The sequence below is a fragment of the Cheilinus undulatus genome, linkage group 21, assembly GCF_018320785.1.
Source record: "Cheilinus undulatus linkage group 21, ASM1832078v1, whole genome shotgun sequence".
In the NCBI taxonomy this organism is placed as follows: domain Eukaryota; kingdom Metazoa; phylum Chordata; class Actinopteri; order Labriformes; family Labridae; genus Cheilinus; species Cheilinus undulatus.
This window is the reverse complement of record NC_054885.1, coordinates 15183441-15201014: the sequence shown is the minus strand read 5'-3', so window position 1 is coordinate 15201014 and position 17574 is coordinate 15183441. Positions and strand designations below refer to the sequence as shown.

The window sequence follows — 17574 nt, the reverse complement described above, 5'->3', positions numbered from 1 at the left end:
AAGTAGGGACAGGATCATGTTTAAGATAAGATAAACTTTATCGTCCCACAGAGTGAGAAATTTGTCTTGAGCTCTTCACCTATGCTGCAGCCATAAAAAACAATCAAGAACATACAGATTACACACAAAGAGCACTTTGACATACACATTGAGTATCAATTAAAACATATATTGGAAATATAAACATTATATTCTCAGAGTACCAGTGCAAAAATGCAAGAGAAATCACAATCCAGTTCAGCGCCCTACCTGCCTTAATTACAGGAATAAATACACTTTTAAGCCTGTCCAGTCTACAGCGGGGAACCCTGAACCTCTTACCTGTTCATACTCTGGATGTAAAACATGAGATTCATCATTTACAAATTTAGTAACCTGTCTTAGAGCAGCCTGTTCAGAAATAGTCAGCTGGGGTGTGTGATTTTTACCCTCTATTATTTTCCATGCAGTGTTAATCAGTCACCATGCACTCTCAGACCCCCGTGGTGTAGCATCACCTCTTCATTTAGCAACAGTTTGTAAAGTGAGGCTACATGTTGCTAGAGTTTTGGGAGAGAAATTGATTAAAGCAACCCATCAAGGTAGTTTGCCCAACGATGCCAGCCCCTCCCGTTTCTGGGGGAAACATTCCATAAAAATGAATGGCAGTCAATGGGAAAGATTGGGTCATAACAGTTTTAAAGTTTAAAATATGAGCCATACGGTTAAACACTCATTGAAAGCCAAAATCCAAGGGCCAGTGAGATAAACATATAATTTAGATCGTTCATGAAAAAGTAATTGCACTGTAATAACATGAAATAAACGAAATCAGAGAGGTATGTGAGTGTATGTTCAGGGTCCCTCCTTCAAACTGGACAAACAGTCCCATCTTGTGACTGGAGATGTCAAACCGACATCACATACCATATGTGTGTTAGATCTCAACACTTGAATTTATGTGTGAAAAGACTACAGCTCCTGCTGTCACAGAGTGACAGCTAACTTAAAGTCATTAAGGAGACAGCACTGGCCCAGCATTTGCCTGCCTTAGTCCTCTCTAGTTTTAGCCAAAAGGCACAGAACTATTCTTTGGCACACTTCTTGTCATTTGAAAATGACAAAACATGACTTAAATTATGGCTTTTTGATTTAAGGCACAAAACACAACATGTCTTTTTTATTGCCTTGCTAAAGATGTTTTCTGACCTACTGCCATTTAATCTGAGGGGTTATTTTCCCCTGTAAACATCACCATGTCCCCACTTCTTTAAGACGTGTTGCTGCCATTAAATTCAAAATCAGCTATTTTCATGAAATGGTAAAATGTCTCATTTTCAACATCTTATGTTTTTTTATGCTACATAGTGAATAAAATGTGGTTTTACGAAATTTGCAAATCATTGCATTGTTTTTATACAGTGCCCCAACTTTTTTGGGGGGTTGAGGATATATATTACTTTGTGTTTTGAAGCTACAATAAACCTTAAAAAAAAGTAACATTCATCATGTACGAGGTTGTAACAAATTAGCTCTGTGGGTAAAAAATTATTTGCGCTTTACTATTTTATCAAATCAATATTTTATTCATTTTTAAAATAATGACAATTCACGGTTTCATTCAACATCTAACACCTTCAAATACAATACCACAAGATGGAGCCAGAGCACATATCCCAACTATGAACTTTTCAATCCAGCATCTCCAGGAGCAGATATACTGGAACCATTTAAAACCACTTCCTTGTTGACTTAGTTTGATGTTTTTGTGCTCTTTTGTTGCAACAGTTCACTGAAGAATCTGAAGAAGTGAGTCAGACACCTTTTCCTGCACACATCGCACCCCACATATATCCAAACAGACGCACATAATGGAAAAAGGCAGTTTATTGCAACACAAAACAATGATAAACAAAAATATGCCTGTAAAGGGAAAATACTGCAGTATTGGATTAAATTAAGATAAAATAAACATGTGATAGACTTAGATTTAATAGATTCAATAAATAGCTGCACATATTTAAACATACTGAAACTGTTTGATTTCTCAAGCAGAAATGATATGCATGAGTTGGGTTTGCAGTCCTTGGACACTCGTTTAAGTGTTTTAGGTGCTTTTCATTGTAGGAACAGTTTATAAGATCATCTGAATCTCTTAAAATGAGTGGCTGCATTCAAAGAGAGATGTTTGCTTATATTATGAGAATAAAATTTAATAAAACTGGCCACATAAACATACATGTCATTGGAGGAATACTGATATTTAAAAAAGGGAAACATTGGATTATCATTTAAGGGGAAAAGGGTGCTTTGGACAACAGGTGATTAACGGAGAGTACGAAGTGGTTGTTGGGGAGTTTGAGCGGATAAGGCGAGGAGAGCGGATCATTTCTGCTTTATGATGACTTCCCTCTAATGTGTACTACAAAAAAATCCAGAGATGGTGTCTTTCCGGTTGTGTTCTCATGGAGCTGTTGAGGGTGGATTGTGGGAACAGGGTTATGGTCGACGCAGCATCACCAGGCAGACAGGCTGGGGGTTAAATCTCTGTTGCTGTTCGCAGGTCTAGGAGCTCCTAGCTGGGAGAGAGTGCAGGGCTGGGCTCGGTGCTGATGCTGACCAAACACTCGCTGGACTTGAGGCTGGCCAGAGACTTTGAGCTCGGCAAAGAGGCCAGAGAGCCGCACAGACCCAGCATGGAAGGAGTGTCTTCTTTTCCTGAATACACAGAGAAAAGACTAGTGGAACCAAGCTGCTGATCATGCATAGTTGAAGCTGCCCACATGGAGCACCATAAACAGGACTGAAGCCTGCCTTTGTATGAGGACGTATGTTCATGGGCATGGGTGGTTAACTCTGAATAGCTTCATACAGCTGTGGAATGAGAACAAATGTAGTCCTACTCAAGCAGGATTATTGTGGCTTTACAAACATTTTTCTGTACTGAAATTCACAAAATAAAACACAGCTAAACAAAAATGTTTAATAATTCCCATGACATAAAAGTGCATGGTGTGCACTTAGTATAAAATTTAAGCCAAGGTTGGAAGAATGTAAAGAGAAACTATATTAAATTGACACTATTATGGCACGATATTTAGATCTTTGATAATGAAATTAAAGACTTTTCAAAGCAAATCAAGGCTTTGGAGGCCTTGAACTTCCACTAGCAGTAGCCCTTAAGGGTCCATCATGTGCTACTTTTGTCACATGACAGCATGAAAACAAAGCCACATTTTGCATTGCAATCACTTAGTGTGGAAAGCATGTTCTTTAAGCTTTCTTTCAGTTGGTGTTTCATATCAGTAGGCTAAGTAAAACAGGAAATATGTTCATTTTAATTTGATATAAAACTTAATGTTACACATAGGGGGCAGTGGACCATGCTGTACAGGACTGGCACTGTGTTTTTTTTATAATTTCAACACATTGTCATTCCTTTTTAAAAAAGACAATATATTGTTTTAAATTTAAAAAAATCTAAAAATCCATTTTTGTGGGGTGTTGTGTTTTATTGAGGCCCTATATCTAATACAGTAAATTAAACGTAAAAAATATAGTTTTCAATTTATAAAGTTGAGGTGGTGTCAAAAAAGATTATACCAAACATGAGTATGGTAAACATTTTCTGAATGGTTTTATTTTGTCAAAAGAAAATAAACATAATGGCAAAATAGCCAGTGGATCTCTAAGGATTAATATGAGCACAAAAACTGTGCAGCGAGTGCTTCATGAAATGGGTTGTAAATACATGTATTTAAACACAATGTCATTAGAGTCTGTTGGTGCAATGGTCAGGTGTCCAAATACTTTTGTCCATATAATGTTATTATCTTGTGATGCTTGTCTCTAATTTTGAGATCAGATTGTTATAGAGGTTAAAGGATAAAGGTTTGAGTCCCTTTTTCTTTGCTCAGTGTAATGCTCCTCTGCATGATATCATATTGAGTCTGCTGGGTTGTCATTTTTACCTGCTGCAGTCCAGGCTGCATCTCCGTTCTTTCTCCCATCAACTTTCTGGCAGTCAGAGTTCACACCGACTTCATCTGAAAGCTGCTCCAAACTTTGAAAACTCCTCCTGCATGGAAATATCATCACATGGTTAAGATCATTTAAACATCTTTACACATTTTCTTATTTATTCACTGCAAATGTTGTATTGGTTACCTGCGGAAAAGCTTAACATCACCCTGGTTGTTTGTGATGGTGGACCACTGCTTGACCATCGGGATGGAGAAATCTTTCACCAGATGGGAGGAATCACAGGGCATGAGGGCAGAGCTGCATGAGGAACACAGAACAGAGAGTTCAGTTTAGACTGGATCATTTTTAAGCTCTTGTGAGGAACTTTCTGTTTGGGGTGATTTTGGTGCCCTCCATGGACAAAGTAGTGCACCTTATCTCTTTGCTGTACATGCTGGGGTCAGTTCTCTTTTCAAAAAACATCCTCCTGCTTTCTGCAGCAAGATGGCTGCTTAAGTGTCAAAATGTAAGTCATTTTTTGCTCACAAGTCTGTTCTGGACAGATGGAAGGATGGACAACCAGATAACAATACCTTTGACTTTGTCTATTGCTGATGTTCTGTTTTGCTTTAGAAGGTCTTAAAGAGGCACCACTAGGAGTTTCAGTCTGCTTTAGAACAAATTAAAAACTCCTCTCACTTGCTTTAGTTGTAGTGAGCAAATATTAACCTAAACATGTAACAGAAAAAACAGTGTTCTTGTAGTCTCTCACAGTTGTGCTTGCAGCTCCAGCACTATGGATTCCAGCTCTTTCTTCTCCTGTTGGCTCTGGACCGTCAGCTCCTCCACCTTTGCTCTCAGACACTTGTTCTCTGTCTCAACGTTCTTCAGCTGTGACTCTCGCAGGCGAACCAGCTCCTCCAGGTAACCCTGCGACAGGAAAGTAAGGAGGTATAAGTCTGTGTTTAATCATCAAGAAAGAAGAAAGCTTTAATTTCAGCCCTTGCAGCTCTGAGTCACCTTCTGGGCGTAGACAATCTTAAACCTCTGCTCCATCTTGCGACACTTGTTGCTCCAGCTCTCCTCATCAGTCACCAACGGGATGTAGGGGTGCTCTGGGACACTCTCCTCACTGTTACTGCTGTCCACACTGCGGCGGTCCTCCTCGTCACTTAAGTAGTCATAGCTACAGAGCAGAGAAGAAGAGAACGTATGCAGAAATGTGCTGCTAAAAGTGAAATGACAGGGTGGCATCACCTTACCTCTGAGTAAACTTTAGGTAGGGTGTGTAGTCAATCACAGGTGGTGATTTCCCATCAAGAGTCTCTCCTTTCAAGCAAAAACTGCACAGAAAATGTAATGTTTAGTTACCAAACATGGAGCTGGAACACTGCATTAGGTTTTAAGACTGTTTCTTTCTATATGATATTCAAAAATTGATGAAAGACTGGTCTTAAATAGCTAATCAAATGTTTTAAGACTCATTAGTTCTCTAGGCAAGGGTGTATATTCACGAACTGAAAAAGCCTGTACATCAGAGTTTACTGTGTGAGAGGGTGTCTCTACCTGAAGTCGATGGCACTTAGGCCAATCAGCATGCCAGTCAGAACAGTGGCCTCCTCTCGGAGCATGATGGCTCCATCATCATAAAACCTCCTGTCAGGTAGAGAGGTGGTTATCATCTCTTTTACAAGTAAAGTGATCTGTATCAAGCAGTACTGTCTGGTATGGTTTCATATTGTATTGTACGGTAATGTATGCTATCACATCATGCAGTAGATATGGCACCATATTCTATCTTGGCATCACATCGCATTGTTAAGTGCTTAATGGTATGATATGCTATCTAATAGTACACCATATGGACATAAGTATTGTGCCACACGTGCTAATTAAAATCAGGGGTTTCCAACAGACCCATTGTCACAGGTGTATGAAATCCAATACCTAGCCATGCAGTCTCCATTTGCAAACATTTATGATACAAAATGGGTCATTCTGAAGACCTCATTAACTTCAAGTATGGTACTATGATAATTGCCACCTTTGCAATAATGTCATCCCTGCTGGATATTCCAAAGTCAACTGTAAGTGATATTATTAGATGGTGGAAGCATTTAGGAGCAACAGCAACTCAGCTACGAAGTGGAAGACCATGTAAAACCACAGAGCAGGGTCAATGCTAAAGCGCATGGTGCTTAAAAGTCACCAACGCTCTACTGATTCCATAGCTGCAGAGTTCTGAACCTCCACTGGCATTAATTTAAACACAAAAACCGTGTGACGGGAGCTTCATAGAATGGGTTACCATGGCTGAGCAACATTTGCTGACACCTCTGTCTTGTCAAGTTTAAAACTAGAAACTGTTATAAATGCAACATTAGACAACATGTAAGCTGTTAAGAGATTTTATAATGACCTGAAGGGCTGATGCCAGATATAGTTAAACAAACCCAATATCAACAATATCATTCATCCTGATATAGAATCAATGACATAACGAAAGAAACATAATCAGATATTTTCAGTAATGTCTTGCAGTGTTTGTCTGACCTGGTTGTTCTTGTGTCCCTCAAAGCAGTGGAGACATACTCAGACAGACGTTTCTCCATCAAGGCTACTCGAATCCATGCCCGCCCCTGTAAGACAGCGTTCAGAGTGAGTAGGAACAGAGGGCCTTGTTTGCTCCACTTGCTTTGCAGTATCCCACACACACTCAGTCACTCACACATCTCTGCACTCAAATATCCCTTGCCTTGGCTCCTGATGTGCTGATGTTCTCTATGTTTTCAATGCTGGCAATGCAGTTGTTCTGCACCTTGCTGCATGCCAGTCGGATATATTCCCAAAAACTGCGCTGTCCATCAGAGCTGAACCAGCTCCCTGAACCTGGTCCAAGATTAGCACACATTAATGAGTCAGTCACAGGTAACATAACATGATACAACTCTTTAACCTCTAGTGTTTACAGCATAAACTACACAGATGATTCTTAGTCCCCTTTGAATTTTTACTGTGCAAAATCTAAAGCAATAAAAACAGACTTTCTATCTTTTCTAACACCGTATGTTACCTGCAGTGTTACCTTTGAAGCGGTGGCTTAGGATGTGCTCTAAAATGGCAGCAAAGTTGATGAACTCCTCTGATGAGTCATCTATCGGCTCTGTTGTGTATTTTTCGAGGAGAGTCTTTACAGAGAATCTGTTACAGAAGAACAAAGAGACAGAGGAATTCAAACAAGACACTGCAGTGGTAAAAAAAATCTAATTTATATTTGCGAAGGATTTTCTGTCTTTCAAGTGCTGTGTGCTGCAGAAGCCAATGAAATGTAACCATGCACTGTACCCATGCAGACAAATGTAGTACTGTATTTGAACCCTACAACAATAGCAGGGAGGAGGGTTTTTTCTTTTTTGGGAACCACGCCATCTAATCACACTGAGGTCACCCCAATTGTCTTGTGTACTACACAATGTACCCCTTCAGGGCTTTGGCAATGTTATCGTGAAAACAATACAATTAACACCCTGTCTTTCTCAGCCTTTGTGCATGCTGTGCTTCCAGGTCCTTTTGGGTCTTGTCTCTCTGAGGGACCGGCCAGCATCAAAGGATGATCAAATAACTCCCTCCCACTCATCTATACATTGTGATCTGATCTATTTAGGGAAGCCGCTGTTGCTTTTTCAGTTTGGCTTTTGACCTCACACCATCTCCCTGCTGCACTACGGGCAGATATGCAGCTTGCATGGTAGGAGCTGGGCATCCTGGGACAGACTTGGGCTGACTGCCACTGCTTCGATGGGCAACACTAGTATAACAGAGGGCAAGACTGCCCTGGCAGTCGGACGCACCTCCATAGCCAGGGGAAAGACTACCGTCTCCTTAGGCAACTCCTCCATCTTCAGGGGAGTGACCACCACCTCCATGGGAGATTCCACCATCCAAAGGCAAAAGACGACTGTGGCTTTGGGACGGGCCAGCTTCAGCCGGGGAACCACAACGACCTCCTTTCGGAAAGCCTTGATGTCCAAGCGCAGGAACACCTAGATGGAAGGGACCCCTGAAGCAAGGGCTAAGACACCCAAGGCAGCCAAGCAGTCCAAAAAAGACTCTAACAATGAGTGGAAAACCACATTCTCGTCAAGCAAGACCTCCTTCACTAAAGGCAGGGTTTCGATCCTGAGGACTAAGTACGCCATCTCCTGGGGCAAATACGCGATCTTCTGGAGCAGAACAACCATAACTTTGGGCAACAGCAGCTTAGCAGTGGGGAAGACCTCTGTTACACGAGGGGAGACCACGAGTGCTCTCACCACTGTGACCCTTACCCATGGGACCAAGTCTGTGTCTGTGTTCAAAACCACCCTCACCAGGGGCAAAGAAACGCACAGCAACATCTACTGGGATTTTCATACATGATTCCTGCACACACTTGAAATCCCATGGATATTTCTATCTGGTCAGTTTTAGCAGGTCAGTAGTATTAGTGTAAAAAAAAGCTGCTATGTTGTGATTCATGTGTTTCAGGAGGAAAAGGTCAGTGTGGCATCATCTGTTACCTGTTTGCACAAAGGGAATTCCCAAACGAGAATTGAGATGTAGATCTGATGGGTTTGCAATAGAGAGTGAGATCTTCTGAAGCAAAGCTGAGGCTCTTATGCAAAGTGACAGTGACAAGAAGATGCTTTATGGTGTGGCTACGTGGCAGGGAGGGAATCTGTGATACAAGCATGTGAGATATTTGTGGAGACACAAGAGACCGTGTGTTTTCCATCAGCAGCACTGTCCACCAACTGTCCTGTGCAAATCCAGCCATCAACATGTCTACATCTTTGGTATAAATGTGGTATTTTTTTTGTTTATCTTGATAAAATTGGATTATATTGTAAAGTCTGCATGCATTTCCATAACTATACTGCCCAACTGTCCACAGTTTTGAGCCAGAAAACTTGATGTAACAATGCTTATAAAAGTAACATGTCTAAACCACGCTTGGCTTGATTGGTTTGTATATAGATCTTAGTTTTCCCACATATTCTTTAATTTAAATCACACAAGTTTAAAAAATATACTTGCAAATACAAGAATGGTCAATAAGCACCTACTAATGGAGCCACACCCATACGTCTAATGGAAGGACAATATAACGACAGGGAAATGTGCAATCAAAGCTTTAACACATGTGGAGCACAGGGACACATTTATCCTTTTTTGTATCAAATCTAACACTTAGCAACTAATTCCACATATGGTGTATACAGTCATACACACAGGCAGTGTCTTACAATCAGAGGCTATAGGGAACAATGGTCCTGAAGCAAGTGATGTCACCGCAGATAGCCCCATGTGCAACAATGTGTCCTTCAACCGTCCGGTGTCGTCGTTGCATTGGGACAATCACTCCACTGTCCCGGTCCGCCCAGAAAGGCTGTGGCCACCTACGGCAGCCTCTGTCTATTCACAGGGACACATGGGTGGTATGTGGCCTTCCAGAGCCCACGTTGATCAGCTCAACGGAGGTATTATGTGACACGGGGGTCGTGCTATCCACGCTTAGCATTCTGGTCTGCTCTGGATCGCAGCTGATGTTACTGGTCTCCCCGTGGGGTAGAGCAGGGTGTGCTGCACGAGAGTGTGATGGTTTTCAACAAGTGAGCTCCGAAAACCCTGCCGTCGAATCTGGGTCAGGAAGAAGAGCTTCTCCCCAATGGGCAACACCAGCTTCACCGAGGGGAAGACGGCCTTAACCGTGGGCAACACCACCATAAAGAGGGACAAGAGCAAGCTGGCCATGGGGAACTCCTCCATCTCCAGGGGCAGGAGCACGACATCTCTGGGCTCCTCCACCATAACCAGCGGGAAGACCAAGATCTCCCTGGGTGGCGCCTCCTTCAGCAGAGGCTCAACCACCACCTCTTTTCGGAAAGCCCTCTTCCCGAAACGCAAGACGCTTTAGATGAGGGGGAACCTCATCGAGGGGTGGGGGGACTGGTACGAAATGTAAGAAAGCGGCATCAATACAGGAAACATATGGACAATACAACTGCAACTCCACGGGGTCTTTTCCACCTGAGAGCCAAAACTGGATTAAATTTATTTTGGGACCTTTGACTCTTTCTTTTATGCCGGATTTATCAAGGAAACAGGTCAGTTGTGTCTTAATTCTGTCTTATATAATTGCCAGTGACCAAGTAGGTCAACCAGATTTCGAGGTTTTATATCCTCTATATAATATATAATAATCCTCTATGCAGATGATGCAATTTTGTTTGGCTAAAATTCTGGATTGAGCAGAAGTGAGCATAAAAAGTTATCCAAAACTTTGTCAAGGGGGTAAGTGGATCTCATGGAGGTCAGTTGCACCCTTGACAAAGATTTGAATAACCATGAACCTGGATGACTGAGAATCTTCATGGATATATTAAGTTTTACTTAAACTACCAAAAGAGATCTGCCTCAGAAACAGGGATTTCCATAATAGGTTTTTGGATACAAACTCGAAGAGAACTTTACTTCCCATTTGGAATTCAAGATAAAATATTAGTGGTGACAAATTTGATTAACACTAGATGTACACTTCCCTTTGTCTAGATTTCCAGTTGAATTAAAACCAAAAAATTCCATCTTATGCAGAGCACATGGATAACCACCAAATTCCCCTGGTGGTTCCCAGGGCCAAGTACGTAAACCACAGATTAATAGCCAAGCTACTGTTTGTTGACGTTCCCCCAGAAAAATAACCAGAAGAAAGTCTCTCAAAAGGCCTCCCTCATAAGATAAAGTAGCAGTCTTATCTGAAAAGAATATTAAAGCAGATGTTTTTGCACATTAGCAGAGGTCCTCTGATCTCAAAGGGTATTGCTGGCATGCCTCAGATGCAAATGGATGGAGTGGAATAGCAACACGCTCTTGGTACAATTTGACACTGAAAAACAACTGCAGGTCCTTCTGACAAGCTTCTTTTGTGCCCCCTCTCACTCGGCCTGGATCACTGCCAGGCCCACTCTCTTTAAATGCCCTCTTGTTCTCCTCACTTGCCTTTCTACTGTACTTACACATTTGATCTGCTGCATCACCTGGGATAAGCAGAACATTTACCAGCTTTGGCACCAAGCTTCACTATAACTTTCTCAGCTTTCATTTTATCCTCATCCCCCATACTCATTTCCCTGACTCCTTTCCCTCTCTCTGTCTTCCTGTCTCTGTAGTCTTGGCATAAGCAGCAGGATCAGATGACACAGGCGGACTCCTCGCTGGCTGCAGCATTGTGTAACATCAGCCAGTGCTGTACTTTTCATCCTGGACTGTCGGAGGAGAAGTTCTGTCCTGTGCTGGATCAGCCAAGAGAAAGAATGCCATGTGTTTTGATGAATAGTAGGACAAGAATGATGATCTGGGTTAAATTTAAATAGACGAAAAAGGGCATAAAAATGCTACGGTGTGCTCTCACTCACTCTCAGGCCCCCTCTGTGAAGTGTTCAGGCTAAGTGTTTCATGGTCAGAGGAGGTGTGGAAGGATGAAGGTGCAAGATGGACAGTAAGGGTGTTGGGCTGAGAAGTAATAAGAAGGTAAATCAGATGGTTGAAGCTGAAAGGGGGCTAAAAGTGTGCTGTCACAGTAGGAGAGCTATGTACTTGGCTTAACCTATCTGTTGTCTTTAATGGAGTTGAAATGTAGCTTCAGAAATAAAGGAAAATGTTAACAAAGAGAGGTGGAAAGTGGCCTCCTTCATTATTGTTTAAAAAGCACAGAGTGTCCAAATTGCAGAAGCATGCCCATGAAAAAATGTTGACTATAGCAAGGAAGATCTTATTTTAGACTTTCAAGCCACACCCAAAGGGAGGTCAAGCCTGCACCATCTCCCTTCTTCTCCCTCCTCTCATCCCCTCTTCTTTTTGTTAACAAGAAGCATCAGTAGGGTCGACACCTTAAATCAGAACTTTAAAGTCTCACCCATCTATCTATGTTTCCTTAGGATCCCCACAGCAACACCGCTCCTCCAGTGACGGACGACGGCGTGAGAGCTCTTAGCCAGACTTGAGCAACAAAAGAGTCACAGCAGGTGGCATGTAAAAGATTTAGACTATTGACCTGTTAAATTCAGCTCTGGCAAAAACATTTGAAAAAAATAGAGTTGCAGGAAAAAAATCCCTCTCAGCCCTATTATAAGATGAAACCTGTTGCTAGTGGAAACAGTGCAGAGATACACTATAGCACAACGACACTGCTGCCACCATGGACATGAAACGACATCCAGCCTCTCTAAGGCCAATACAAGAAAATTCTTTTTGTTCTTTTGGGTCAAAAGCAGCAGCTAAAATCATTTATTTCCATGCATTAAACCCAGGTTGGCATAAAAATGAACATATTGGAAATTAAAGGCTTTTAAAGCTGAAAAATACCCCTTAAAGTTGTTGCAATTTTTCTGACTTGACAGCAGTAGTGTTTTAATTATTCCCCTTTACCTTGTGGTTCTATATTTAAATGTCAGTTTCACTCCATAATGAAACACTTCTTATTTTTGTAACACCCTGATTGAGAACTCTGTTCTCTGATTATGTTTTCTTTGTTGTACACAGATGTCTATTGCTGTACATATATGTGTCTAATTCAAATTCTATTAAGCAAAAACTGTAAACAAGTCAATGAAACATTGAAGGACATCTGTAAGTTTCTGCGCCTGATACTGGTGACCCACATAAATCCAGATCATGTATTTTTTTACACTTAAACTGACCCGAAATCCTGCAAAAAGTCCCACAAAAAGACATCAAGTGATTTGATGGGAGAAGACCGTGTGAATCTCAATGTGTGCAGGTAGTATTTTAAACATTAGTGAGGGAAGAATGGTCAGACTTTCTATATGCACATGTATTAAATGGAAATAAAGGCTTGGTCGGGTGTACTAATACAGGCATTAATGTTAGCTTCGCTACTGTAGCCAGGCTGTGTGCATCAGCAGCAGAAGGGAGCCTGGAGCTGCACCAACATCATGCCGAGTCTGCTTTCATATCCAGCCTGCTCTCATGCTGCTGATTCAGGATCCCTCTCCACTAAGACTGTACAAACAACAGCCTTCGACTACTTGAATAAGCAGACTGGCATCAAAGAGCACAAGATGAAGAGGCCAGAAACATCCTGAATGAGGAGATGCAGATCAAACCTGCCACGCCTGGAAGAAGCCGCCCTCCAACTGAACCTAATCAACACCCTGTTGATCCCTGGAAAATGGCAGGAAACTGTTTAGTAAGCATTAATAAGCTTTTTGAGGTTTATTTCAGTCTTGTCATTTGAGTGTGTGTCATTAAAATGCCTAAATGATTATACTGGTTTTTAGCACAGTCAGAGAAATCTGAAAACAACGGTCTATTTGTGCCCTCACTAATCTTTCTCTGTGTTGTAAGTCTCTGTGAAAACATTTCTTTCTTTGCAGGCATGCTGTGAGTGTAATGTGTGTTTTGCTTTTCTGTAAGTGTCACTAAAATGCAGACAGGACCTTGGACAGGAAGGTACTGGAATAAAAGGCTTGATTGTGTGCTTAACTTGAGAGTCTGGGCATTATCTTTTGTTGTTGTTGTTTTTGGATGTGGATGTATGATGTCGCCTTTGCAGACTGTGTGCACACATCACATTTAAAATGATTATGTCACTGTCTAGACGACAAGGAGCATCATTAAAGTATCGCAATAAAGCTGGGATTTTTCTAAACATGATCTCACAGAGTATCAAAAATCCAGTAAAGCCATATAAGGTAATTAGAAAATAGATGTATCAAATACAGCAGAAATTTAAAGTTAGAAAAAAGAAATAGGATTTTTTTTCTGATTTGAACACAAAGTTAACCTGCATGCACATATGAGGACATTACATTTTGACTTTATTATGAAATGGTAATCATTTCTGCTGTTAGAATTTGTGTTAAAATTGTCCAGAATGTCCATTAGTCTGAGTTATGGCTTGAAATATTGGGAGAATTGGCAATAACATTTTTATGGAAATTTGGGGATATGATTGTATATTTTGTAGAGTTTCACTAGGGTTTTGGAGGAAATTTGCTGCAGTTTTTGATGGGATTTGGGGAAAATTTTGGGAAATTTTAGAAGGATTTGATTGATTTTTTTTAGGGGGGGGGTATCTCAGGGAAATCTGTTAAATATTTGGGGAATCTTCATTGAATTATTTTAGCTGTACATTTTTGAGAATAATATATAAAAAAGAGGCAGAATTTGCTTGGAAATTATCAGGAAATTACATTGATTTGTTATTAGAATGTTTAGGCTACATGATCATTGGGTATTTTTCAAAAGATAGTTTAAAAATGCATTTAAGAATTTTTTGGTCATTTCTGTGCAATTTTAGGGACTTTGTTCGGATTTCAGAAAGGAAAATTTCCAAGAAATTCGTAACTTTTAGCAGAGCTTTGGTTGATGCTTGGCCTTTACAAGTTCTCGTGGTCCATTATCAGAACTACTCCCTCATAGTTTTCTCAGTGACTTACATTTTATTTTCCAGCTCATCAGCCAATAATTCAAAGGTTTGGTACTTTGGCAGTGGTTCAATAGTCCTGATGATGATAATCATGTGATGATTTTGCGTTAAAATCACTACAAGTTCCTTATTGATCAGTTCCAATAAAAACTATAATTATAATCCACGCTCAACATCATAACTTATGAAAGGTAAACAGCTTCATCTGGAATAACTTTCTTTCACTCAATCAGCTATTTTTGATTCTACAATTTTAAAAATTCAACATTATGGTCTACTTAAATTTGGGACTTAAGGTTTTAAAATGTCAAGTTTTGGTATCATAAATTAACTACTTTTAAAACTTAACATTTTAATTTTTTATCTCAAAGATAGACAGATCTTCTTTGTTTCATTTGATTTTATTTTTCATTTTTTCATCTGGTCTTAACTGGTAATAATGGATCGTTTATACATAGATCTTTTGGCTAAAAATCAAAAACAAAACAATTAAGTAAGTAGGCCTATTATATTGGGACTTTGTCAATAAAAAATTTGAAATAAATAAAATTAGGGCTGTCAAGATTAATTGAGTTAATTGCAATTAATCAAGGTCCCCCATTAGTGCATTTTTTAAAATTGTGATTAATCACATTCTTAACTGTCCCTTTTAATACACTCAAGTGAAGGCATGTCAGCATCTACTTGCAGCTACAGTGATGTAAAATAATGTCTCGTTTTCAAATTTACAGACAGCTTAGTAGAAATCAAAGTCTTCTGAACCTTTTTATGAAGTTCTCTTATTTCATTTTCAATCCATAACAAGTTCATTTTTCCATGATTAAGTTTACGTTTAAATCTTCAATCTAACAATAAAAGAAGATCTGGACCTAAACGGGAATTAAATTAATCTTAGTTTTAGACAGTAGAAAAAAAAACACATTACAAAAACAGCTCCTAATGCAAACTAGTGGAATTTTAGAGTCCGATTAAAAGGGTGTGATTTATCGTGATTAACTACAGAAATTTTAAGATTAATCGGAATTACAAAACAGTAACCTTTTGACAGCCCTAATTAAAATGTTAAATTTTTCAAAGGGCCTTATGGTTAATGAGTTCATACTGACAGCAATCAGTGGATACCCAGGACGACTATTTCTGCTGCGACTCATCAATCAGGTATTGATATGGTTTGCTTTTCCCAGTATGGCATCAAAAATTTTGGTATTGTGCAAACCTGCAAGCACCCTAAAATACCTGGACACAGTACATGACTGAAATAACAGTTGTGAGAATTAATGTCAGTGTGACATATCTGCAAAAGGAACCTCTGACTGTAAGGGTCAGTGTGACATTAGAAAAAACTGACTCCAAGACATTATCTACTCTACAGGACATCAACGCACCATGAATACTCTCACAGAACCAAATTTAAATCACTAACCTCTCTTCAAACTGTTCTCGGATTTGATTTATCAGGGTCATATTTCATTATCTGACTTGACACCACAGTCGATCAGCACTCACTGTACTGTGCCGGGCTGAGGGCCATTGGGGGGGAGGAGTCCTTTCACTGCTCCAAATGTCCTTGTCCCAGTCAGACTGCTCAGACTGACTGTGAAGGAGGAGGAGATCTCTCTCTTGGATTAACAATAACAGCCTTCAGGTCTTATTACTGCTCTAGAATGCCGTATTCTTCAGTAAGGAGGGGCATTAAAGTGATGACCTAACCTTTTAGAAATAAAAGAGACTTTCCTGAAGAGGATTGTGTAGCACCAATAACATCAAACATATGATCTTCAGGGGAGTGTACCATTAAAGTGCATCAAGGAAGGTCGCTATGCACTCCAGAGAAACACCACTGGAGATTTGAGGAAATGGTCCAGGTCTCATTTTAAAGAGTAGGTGAGATGGTAGGGGTACATGAAGGTGAAAACGAACCTGTACGAGCTTTTCTAGAACAATTCTACCTTACATCCCATCTGTTTCCTGCCATTGATCACTGAAGACTTTAAAAATAGTGAGCTTTTCAAAAAAACACCCTCTGTTGCTGTCATGTGACTAAACGAGGACCTGAGCAGCCTGCAGTGACAGGTAGTGTCTGATAAAACCGCCTGTCGAAGGTGTCGTGATGTATACCTGCACACCGTGATGAGGTTTTTTCGCTCCACGCCGACGCTCCGTGCAGACGCCTTTTTCGATGTCAGACCCATAGCCATTGCTGTCTGAATGCAGCCCGACTCCATCCAGCGGCGGCCCCGGGGCCTCTTCGGGATCCGTGCCCAGGCCAGGACCCCTCCCTTCGCGGGCCCTGTGTCCTACAAACACCCGCTGTCCTCTGCGGGGAGCCACGGATGCTGCTGGAGGAAGGAGAGGAGGAGGACGGCAGGAAAGCGACGACCAGCGTCGAGCAAGAAACAATTACATGAACAATTTCCGGTTGTGCCTTTCAGTATAAAACCAGTTTTTATTAAGCTCAGTCAAATTTTTATCAGTGCTAGGGAGTAGGGTTGGGAAACGTCGAGTTTTTGAGTTTCTTTGTATATTTTTAAAGAACATATAACATCAGCCAATACTGTTAAATTGATATAGTTCATGTTATTCTTTATTTCAAAAAAGAGGGAGAGCTACAACCCAAATTCCAAAATAGTTGGAGCACTGTGTAAAATGTAAATAAATTGAATGCAAAATATTAGCTTGTTTTTGAATTTGAGGGCAGCAACACATCTCAGTAAAGTAGGGAAGGGCAACAATAATCTGGAACAGTAACTGGTATTATGAATAACAGCTGTAGGAGCATTTTACTACTTAGTTTAATTTGCAACAGGACTGAGCCATATATTAGGGACCAACCGGAAACAGCTCCTTGACCCACTTTTGGGTCCCGACCCAGTAGTTGGGAACCACAGCTTTAGTCAACAGGACACAGCGTCCATGGTTTTCAAAAAGAATTTCAAATTTTGAATCATCTGACCACAGAACAGTTTTCCATTGTGCCCCAGTCCATTTTAAATAAGCTTTGATCCAGAGATCAGGAGGCATTTCTGGAACATATTCACATACAGCTTCTCTTTTGCATAATCCACCTTTAAGTTGAGAATGGCACAGCGGACTGTGTTGACAGACAGAAGTGTCTGAAGGTGTTCCTGAGCCCATGCTGTGAT

General features: G+C 40.6%; 1 protein-coding gene and 1 long non-coding RNA gene across 3 annotated transcripts; one reads left to right on the top strand and one right to left on the bottom strand.

The window, feature by feature from the left end:
- Positions 1-1594: 1594 nt before the first annotated feature.
- Positions 1595-16816, bottom strand: LOC121529513 (RUN domain-containing protein 3A-like). 2 transcript variants are annotated; one of them, XM_041817430.1, is made up of 11 exons: positions 16550-16816; positions 7016-7143; positions 6698-6831; positions 6496-6581; positions 5509-5598; positions 5205-5285; positions 4963-5128; positions 4715-4872; positions 4147-4260; positions 3951-4057; positions 1595-2697 (listed from the first exon to the last, which is right to left on the bottom strand). In XM_041817430.1, the coding sequence occupies exons 1-11, from the start codon at positions 16654-16656 to the stop codon at positions 2555-2557; spliced, it is 1314 nt and encodes a 437-aa protein (XP_041673364.1). In that variant the 5' UTR covers positions 16657-16816; the 3' UTR covers positions 1595-2554. The 2 variants fall into 2 exon arrangements, with proteins under 2 accessions (XP_041673364.1, XP_041673365.1); XM_041817431.1 differs by having other exon boundaries at positions 7028-7143.
- Positions 9917-13485, top strand: LOC121529514. The gene is made up of 2 exons (XR_005993582.1): positions 9917-10088; positions 11151-13485. It is a non-coding gene; the product is annotated as an uncharacterized LOC121529514 (long non-coding RNA).
- Positions 16817-17574: the final 758 nt, after the last annotated feature.

What these genes read in the sequence shown, in the direction of transcription:
- LOC121529513 (XM_041817430.1), bottom strand. Translation starts at nt 16,656, where the DNA reads ATGGAGTCGGGCTGCATTCAGACAGCAATGGCTATGGGTCTGACATCG. An exon ending in TACCTAAAGTTTACTCAGAG is followed by an intron (nt 5,129 to 5,204) that starts GTAAGGTGATGC and finishes TCTGCTCTGTAG; the next exon opens with CTATGACTACTTAAGTGACG. An exon ending in AGATTGTCTACGCCCAGAAG is followed by an intron (nt 4,873 to 4,962) that starts GTGACTCAGAGC and finishes TTCCTGTCGCAG; the next exon opens with GGTTACCTGGAGGAGCTGGT.